We start from the raw sequence: 8,885 nt of genomic DNA on the forward strand, positions 1-8,885 counted from the left end.
AAGTTACTAGTACTCGATATCTAGGTATCATATTTGATGAAAACTTAAGATGGAATCTTCACATTCAAAACCTAGTTGGAAAGTTACGCTCTATAACCTATAGATTCTACAAATTAAGGGGTTTAGTTCCCAAGCAAACAATGCGGGTTATTTATTTTGCTCTGTACCAATCGATATTACAATATGGTATGTTAGTATGGGGTGGTTTAAGTGATACTGTTTTATACAAATTGCAAGTTAACCAGAATAACATTATAAGAATTTGCTTAAACAAGTACTCTCTGCAAGGTTCTACGAATCAAAATTACAAGGAACTGGGTGTTTTACCAACCAAATTTCTATATAAAAAAATTGCCATTTTGTTCACTCTAAAAAGGTTCACTCAAGATAAAGATAACAAATTGTTGGAAGGTAAAAGAGAAATAACACGGTATAATATACCTGTCAAATATTCGAATAAATCTTTTGGTCAATCTTTTGTAAATTATTTGGGCCCAGTGTATTTTAACGGTATGCCATGTCAATATAAAAAAATATTCACTGTTCCAAAATTAATGTTAAAAAAATTGTTTATCATTGGCTAATTTCTCAATTAACCTAACTTTCTCATATCCTTTGCTATATTTTATATTTTATATATTTTGTTATTTTAATTTATCATTTTTTCTTTTTTTTTATATTCTATATTTTATATGTTATATCTTATATGTAATATTTAATATCATCTCTCATTCTTACAATTTTTCTATTGTTAAAAATATTTATTTATCTGTATTAATCTTTTTTTTATTTTTATTTTTTCTCATTAGGTACTTCTATTGTTCATTCATCACTTACTGTGCTACTCATATAATTTAATGTATATAGTTCTTAATTAATTAAATATTATTACTCTCTATCTCTAACACAAGCTAAAAGCTTAAAAGAGATAGATAACCATGTAACCTAACGTAATATTTTTGTATCCTATGTAATTTATGATGGTTTTTGAATAAAAAAAAAAAAAAAAATTCACAATCACACAATTAATACAAAAATAAAAACAATTATATGCGACGGTGTTGTGTGTGTGTGTGTGTGTGTGTCGGTCGTTGCGGTGTGCCTACGGCTCATCTACCGTCGTGGCGGCGACATCCTCCCCCCGTTGAAAATCATCTTTTTCAACAACTGGTGTATTTTCTAGCACAGGTAACCTACATAATTTAACCACAGGCCTTTTTAATTCAGTACCGTTCGATGTGCGAACTGTTACTACACGTACCACCTCGTCCTTCCCTGGGTGCACAGTTGTTATAATGCCTAGTTTCCATTTGCTGGGCGGAGTGCAGTCCTCCTTAATTATAACTACATCTCCTACTCGCAAAGTTGCCTTTCTTGCTACCCATCTTCCTCGTACCTGAAGTTGTGGTAAATATTCTTTATACCAGCGATTCCAGAAGTCTTTCATCAATGCTTGCACATACTTCCAGCGGCGTAAATGTTCTATCGGACCACTATCTGTGTTCGGCTCTGGGAGCAATAGTAATGGCCCCCCTACTAAGAAATGCCCTGGAGTCAGAGCTTCTGGCTCTGAAGGATCGCTATTTAGTGGAGTTATTGGCCTTGAATTTACACAGCTTTCTATTTGACATAATAACGTGTTTAGCTCTTCCAAATTAAGACGGCTGTCCTTTAATATACGATTCAAATGGTATTTGGTGCTCTTAACAGCGCTCTCCCAGAGACCTCCAAAATGTGGAGCTGACGGAGGGTTGAACTTCCACTCGATCCCTTCACGAGCCAACTGTGAGTCACAATTCTGAATATATGAATTTAATTCTTTCTGAGCCCCAACAAAGTTTGTTCCGTTGTCACTGTATATTGTTGAACACTTTCCACGCCATGACATAAAGCGACGTAGTGCTGCTATAAAGGCTCCACTTGTTAAACCCACTACAGCTTCCAAATGTATTGCTCTGGTGGAAAAGCATATAAAAACCGCCACCCATGTCTTTACGCCAGTGATGCGCCGAATTCCACTGCGAACAACTAGCGGACCTGCAAAATCAACCCCACTCACAGTGAATGGTCTGGAAGGGCGTACTCGTGCCTTCGGTAATGCTGCCATAAGAGGGGGCGAGAATGTGGGTCTTGCACGGATGCATGTGACACATCTTGTTGTTACGGAGCGGACCATGACTCTTCCTCTCAAAGGCCAGTACCGCTGCCTTACACTTGCTAATAGTTGTTGTAGAAGCCTTTTATGCGTATCTTCAAAAATTAATCTAGTTACCTTGTGATCTGATGGCAAAATCATTGGGTGCCTTTGTTCTTCAGTCAATTTTGCGTGGTTTAGTCTGCCTCCCACTAAGATCAAATTGTCGTCTCGAAGTAGCGGGTACAAAGACTTCAGTTTGCTGCTGCGTGAGACTTCTTTTCCTGCTTTCAATGCATGAAGCTCTTCTCTGAACTTGTCCAGCTGTGCTCGCTTAACTAATCCATTTTCAGCCCTTCTTAAATCTGCTACATCAAGATAATTTGATAATGCACCGGCGTTTTTCGATCTTCTAAACTCAATGAACTTTAATAACCAGGCAGCTGCTCGAACTAACTTATGCCAGACTGAGAAATAATTCAGTAGGTCTCTCGTGGGCTCCACTGCGATCAATGCTAGACGAATAGGTTTTTTTTCGGGCAGCGACTCTTCATTTGTCAATAAAATGGACGCTCTTAACCAATCGCCTGAATCCTCGGACAACCAATTTGGACCTTGCCACCACTGTTCACAATATTGCAATTGCTTTGGAGTCAACCCTCTTAATAGAGCATCTGCCGGGTTCTCGTCAGTTTTGACGTGCCTCCACTGTTTAGGGTTAGTGATCTCGAGAATTTGATCAACACGGTTTGCTACATATGTTTTTAGCCTACATGTTTCACTGTTGAGCCATCCGATGACGACCATCGAATCTGTCCATAAGTAAATACTGCTGCTTTCTAACTCCCATGCTTCAGCTGTCTTTTTGGCCAGTTGGGCAAGGGTGAGCGCTCCACATAGCTCTAGTCGTGGTATCGTAGATCCCTTTAATGGAGCGACCCGTGTTTTTGAACATAATAATCTAGCTGTCCAATTTCCTATTTGATTCTTACTTCGCACATAAATTGCCGCTCCGAAGGCCTCTTCGGAAGCGTCGCAAAAACCATGCAATTGCACCTCATAACTAAGACTTGGTATACATTTTCTTGGAATAGGAATACGGCTCAGCTCGTTAAGACCCTTGTAGAAACAGTCCCATCTTCTTGTTAGATCTGCATCTAGAGGTTTGTCCCAATCGATTTTTAATTGCCACAATTGCTGTAAAAATATCTTCCCTCGCACTAACACTGGAGCTAAGAAACCGAGTGGATCAAATATCTTGTTGAGATGGGATAGTAACATCCTTTTTGTTGCTTTAATTCTTGTGGTGTTGTTTTTGACCGTGAAATGAAATTCGTCCAGTTCTGGCTTCCAACTTAATCCTTAAGACTTAACTACATCGTCTGCATTAATTTGTAATGCAAATAGTGGATCAGTGTTTGAATTTCCGATATGCTTCAGAACACTACGCGAATTTGAGCACCATTTTCGTAGAGGCAATTTCGCTGAATCAAGGATCATATTAATTTGTTGCTGCAGCTGACAACACTCTTCAGTTGTATCGGCGCCGGTCATTAATTCGTCCATATAGAAGTTGTATGATTCTTGAAACCTTTGGATGACTTTCTCTTGCACCTTCCGCTAACGATATTAAACAATTGGTGGCCATGAATGATGCTGCTGTCGTCCTGTAGGTCACAGTGGTGAGGCGATAGATTTGTAGCGCTTCATCTGGTTGCGACCGCCAAACTATTCTCTGAAAATCTTGATCCTCCGAAGCTACATTTATTTGCCTAAACATTTTTTCTATATCTGCTGTTATAACAAACTGATATCTGCGAAATCTTACCAAAATTGAAAACAGGTCCTCTTGGACTGTCGGCCCACACATAAGAACATCATTCAGCGATATGTTCGAAGAGCTCTTAGCTGATGCGTCAAAAACGACTCGCAGTTTCGTTGTGAGGCTTGACAACTTAATTATTGGATGGTGGGGAAGATAGAAAACATATTCAGGTGGATTTAACTCTTGACACACCTTTTTCATGTGGCCCATTTTCAAATATTCCTCCATGAAACTTATATATTGCATCTTCAGTTCTTCATCCTTCTGAAGCCTTCGCTCAACACTCAGGAATCTAGTGGTGGCCATTTCTAGCGTGCTTCCAAGTTTACATTTTTCAGGTTTCAATGGAAGTCGTAGCACAAACCGGCCCGTCTTGTCTCGATTCGCGGTTTCCTCAAAATGCTTTAGAGCTCTCTGCTCTTCAATGCATTTCTTATTGGACTTGGATGATGCTCCGTATGCCTCAAGCTCATCCTTACATAGAATTCTAAATTTGTCCTCACATGCTTGTCCAATAGAGCATGTAGCTAAAAGCGAGGTAGTGCCAATTTCTCCTGTAACTACCCAACCAAACTTTGAATCTTGCAAGCAGACACCTCTAAATGGCAACCGAACTCTTTTTGGCTCGAATAGATCGAAGAATGTTCCACCGCCGATAAGTAGGTCAACCTTTCCCGAAACGTCAAAGAAGGGATCAGCCAGCTTCGCTCTCAGGTCTTCTGGTATGTCCCATCCGCTTGCTGGTTTTGGACAATTACGTAAGGCATCAACCACTACTGGCAATACATGACAAACCAAATCTACATCAAACTGTTTTACACGAGATGTTACTTTAACGGATATACAAGATACTGACTGTATCTGACCGGCTCCAATTCCACTTATCGGCACCATTGTTTTATGACGTGGAAGTTGCAACAACTTGGCGAAATTTTTGGACACAAAATTCATTTGCGATCCGTTATCCAGTATAACGCGACATTTCCTTAATTAACCGCTGTTGTCTGCAACCAGGATAGATGCTGTGGAAAGGAATACATGACCTCCTCCTGCGGTGGCAAGGGCTGCTATGTTACTTGAGTGTTGCGCTGATGTAGTAGGAGTGTTATCGCCAAATTGGTCGTTATTCCTGTTGTTGCTGGCGATAGTCGTATGCTTCTCATGATGCTGGAGCGTGTTGTGCTTCTGTTTACATTTTAAGCACGTATACTTTGATTTACAATTTTCCGAAGTATGAAATGGTGCTAAGCAGTTGAAACATAGCTGGGACGTCCTCACCATGTTTAGACGTTCCGATACCGAAAGGCCTTTAAATTGCTCACACATGAACAGCCTATGACTCTCGGAACAACAAGGACATGGACGTGCCGACTTGGTATTTGCAGAAATAAGTGCCCTTTTTGTTGCACTGTTCAATGTAGTCTTCTTAGAGCTTGAACCCTTTGCTTGAACTTCACAACTACTTTCCCACGTCGATGTGCAAGCCTCTGAAGTTTCTAGCCTTCTTTCGATAGAGGTAGAAAATTTGGTAGACATTGTTAACTATGCAACGGTCGGACATATCCACAGTAGTATAATGAGTCCGAAAACCATCACACAACAAATGAGTGATATTAAAAGCAAATTACCGCCAAATTCCGAATTTCCGTTAGAAATAACTACCAATAGTATATCAGATTTTTTCAAATTAGCTACGGTTACAGTGATAAGTGTGGATGACACATTAATTTTTTCTGTCGAAATACCCGTCACAAATGGGATGAGATTTATGATCTATGAAGTCATACCACTACCTATGCAGTTAACCCAGGATCAAGTGATTATAATCGAAGCTGAATCAGCCTACTTAGCAGTGGACAAAACGCAAAAGAATTTTATTTCATTCGGGGAACATCAGCTGACAAAATGTATAGTTCTGGAAAACGCTTTCGTTTGTCCAAACGAACACCCCAATTGCAAAATTGTGAGCAAAATCTTTTCAATAGTACACCTAGTATACCCAATAATTGCAACAAAAAAATTCTCCTTTCAAAACCCACAGTCTGGCACAGACTAGCAGGCGAAAATACATGGCTGTTCGTAGTTCAAAACGAAGCCATTACAATACCATGCGAAAACGAAATACAACCTAAAAGAGTAACATTAAACAACATAGGGAAAATAAGTATCAACCCCAAATGTAAAATATACACAAAAAATACCATACTGATTCCCACGCGAAAATTTAAACCAAAAGTCTTCATTGACTTTTTCCCTAATATTCCTCTAAATGTAATTCCAATTAATTTTGAAAATACCGGAGGTGTCGATAGACGACATATTTCAACTATTAAGGGCATTCAGTATAATTTCAAGAATTTAGCTAGGGACGCGGGAGATTTAAAATCCTTACAGGAACAGATAAACGCCGAGCTAAATAGTAATAATAATCAACAAAGGCACACTTACACCACGACAACGGTGACTATAATTGTAATAATAATAATTCTAATTATATTAGTTATATTATATTTATTGTATAGAAAATTAAGTACATTAAAAAATAAATGGAAACCCGGGGGCACCGGAAGTCCTAACGTCCTATCTTCAACAGCAAGCACCAATACAGAGGCAGAGCCTATAGCTTGCACAACAACAGGCGCAAGAGCGAAAAGCCTATTGCCCGAAATAATTTAAAAATAGGAAGCCCATAGGACAACAGGGCTTTCGTTTAGCCCCGGAGGTGTTGTGAACCCCTGCACGCGCCAAACGGTTATGCACACTCAGCATATCGGGTATGAGCGGCCGTGTGGGTTCACACGATCGTCAGTCTGTATTACGTAGAGCTACGAGATTGTCTTTATTTTGATTATTATAACGTGTACAATAAAAACCAGTAGTTAGAACCAACAGTCGAGTGTAAATTTATTTAAGGGAAACCTAACCAACGTTGTAATAAACGTGTCAGTTCGAAAGTACTAGTTGGCTAAACCCAGACAAACGGCAAACCACGAACTCTGTAAGCACGGATTCAACTGGGCTTACAACACCTTTAGTAAAAACTAAGCTTTCATAAACAGGTTTATGAAGTTCTTTAGCTAATACCATTTTATCTGTATTTTTTTAATTTTTTATTGGGAATATTATGTCCAATTGTAGGATTTTTTATAAATTTACCTTCGGGTCGCCCCTCTTCAGGGCGCAAACACGTATTATGTTTTAATTACCTGTTCAGGTGAGATCGTAAGACCTATTGAAATGCGGTTCCAAGAGGGCTCGTTGTATTCCCACAGCGTATTTTAATAGGATTTATGACATTGATTTATATATTTAAATTATATGCTAGTCTTTATCTAATCCTCTATGTTATCTAATATACCTCAAAGCGAAACGGATCACAATAATATAGTATCGTATATTGGTTCGCCCAGAATCTAAAATTGTGTTACGTACCCACGTATTAAGTAGTCATATATTAACTATGTACAGCGCGCCGCACGTCTCTAATAATATTTGACACTAAAACTAATTAAGCAAATTAGTATAGTATAACATGCGGAGGTCGTTGCAAAAGCGTAGAGAAAACAATTAAACTATAGAAGGTGTCGTCACACGTATCTTTCCTGGAAAGCCAACACCCATACGTAGGATACGAGTCTACCAGCATACCAAATACGAGACCCGAACTTTGTCTCATGACCGAGCTTAGCCACTACTACAACCACCCACTCATAAGGACACAATCATATATATAGAAGCCCAGGACAAGAGCTCTTCAGACGGTTAGGGACATTCAGAGTCAGGTCGTAACACCACTCACAGTTTAAATTCTATCTGAAAGAGTCGTAACACCACTCTTTTACACCATATATTGTAACATTGTAATTTTGTACTACGTTAATAAACATTCATCATACCTAGTACATCACGTATTTCATTTCTGCGTTGATGTATATATCGACGTCAGTTGGGACGTAACAACATTTAAGACAATGTATTAGATCATCACCAATAATGTATATATTATTGAATTTTAAATAAATTTTTTATAGTTTTTTATAAATTCTAAACATAAATGTCCACATATAGGTGGATCGTCATAATCTTGGATTTTGTCATCGGACCACTTAAGATTATCTTCACCTAAATATTTTACAAGTTCTGGTGGAGGAGACATTCTAAATGAATCGAAATAAAATTTTTATTTTTATTTTTTTCCATGCAATCCATGTGATCCTTCTTGAGTAGAATTATTTAAATTTAATATTACATATACATTTAACCATGGTTTAAGAGGTAATTCATCTCTCATGAAACAACCTCTGAATATTTTTATATTATATCCAAATTGTATTTTGTCAAAATTACTCAGCGGTTCGATTTTAAGATTTTTTTTTTAAAATTTTTCATAAATGATGATTTAATGAAATTGTTAATTTTTTCAATTTGTTTCTTTTTTTACCCAGAACATTTATTTTTCATTGCTTTATTATGTCGAATTGTTTCTTTTTCAACTGCTTTTTTATGTTTGTAATCATTAACACTGTTTACAATTTAAGTTACACCTCTAACTAACGCACTAGCTGCACCTATTCCTGCAAACATTAATGGTAAAAATCCACCTTTTTTATCTTTAATTTGTGAATTTCGAATCTCTAACTTTGTTCCAGAATTTTTTTCCTTAGCCTTTTTTAATTTTTCTAATTGAATTTTATCCAAATAATAAATATTTTCTCCTTTAAATATTTTGTTACTAGTAATTTGAAATGTTGCATTAGTATTATTTTTATGAGCTTCTTGTAATTTTTTAATTTGGTAATTATTTAATTTGAAATAGTACATTTTATAATATAAAATATTATAAAATTTATAAAATTTATTCACATATTAAATTAATTCCTAAACGTATTTTTCCTTCCATTGCATATGCAGTTAAAATAGCCGGAA

The 8,885-nt window shown here is 37.3% G+C and overlaps 2 protein-coding genes and 1 pseudogene across 2 annotated transcripts; 1 reads left to right on the plus strand and 2 right to left on the minus strand.

The window, feature by feature from the left end:
• Nucleotides 1-1,102: 1,102 nt before the first annotated feature.
• Nucleotides 1,103-3,415, minus strand: LOC132933172 (uncharacterized). The gene has a single exon (XM_060999490.1). It carries the CDS (start codon nt 3,413-3,415, stop codon nt 1,103-1,105), a length of 2,313 nt encoding a protein of 770 aa, XP_060855473.1.
• A 250-nt stretch (nt 3,416-3,665) lies between these two features.
• Nucleotides 3,666-4,910, minus strand: LOC132933182 (uncharacterized). Its single transcript, XM_060999502.1, has one exon. It carries the CDS (start codon nt 4,908-4,910, stop codon nt 3,666-3,668), a length of 1,245 nt encoding a protein of 414 aa, XP_060855485.1.
• Nucleotides 4,911-5,294: 384 nt separating this feature from the next.
• LOC132933191 (uncharacterized) lies at nt 5,295-6,753 on the plus strand (annotated as a pseudogene).
• Nucleotides 6,754-8,885: the final 2,132 nt, after the last annotated feature.

The sequence above is a fragment of the Metopolophium dirhodum genome, chromosome 1, assembly GCF_019925205.1.
Source record: "Metopolophium dirhodum isolate CAU chromosome 1, ASM1992520v1, whole genome shotgun sequence".
NCBI lineage: Eukaryota > Metazoa > Arthropoda > Insecta > Hemiptera > Aphididae > Metopolophium > Metopolophium dirhodum.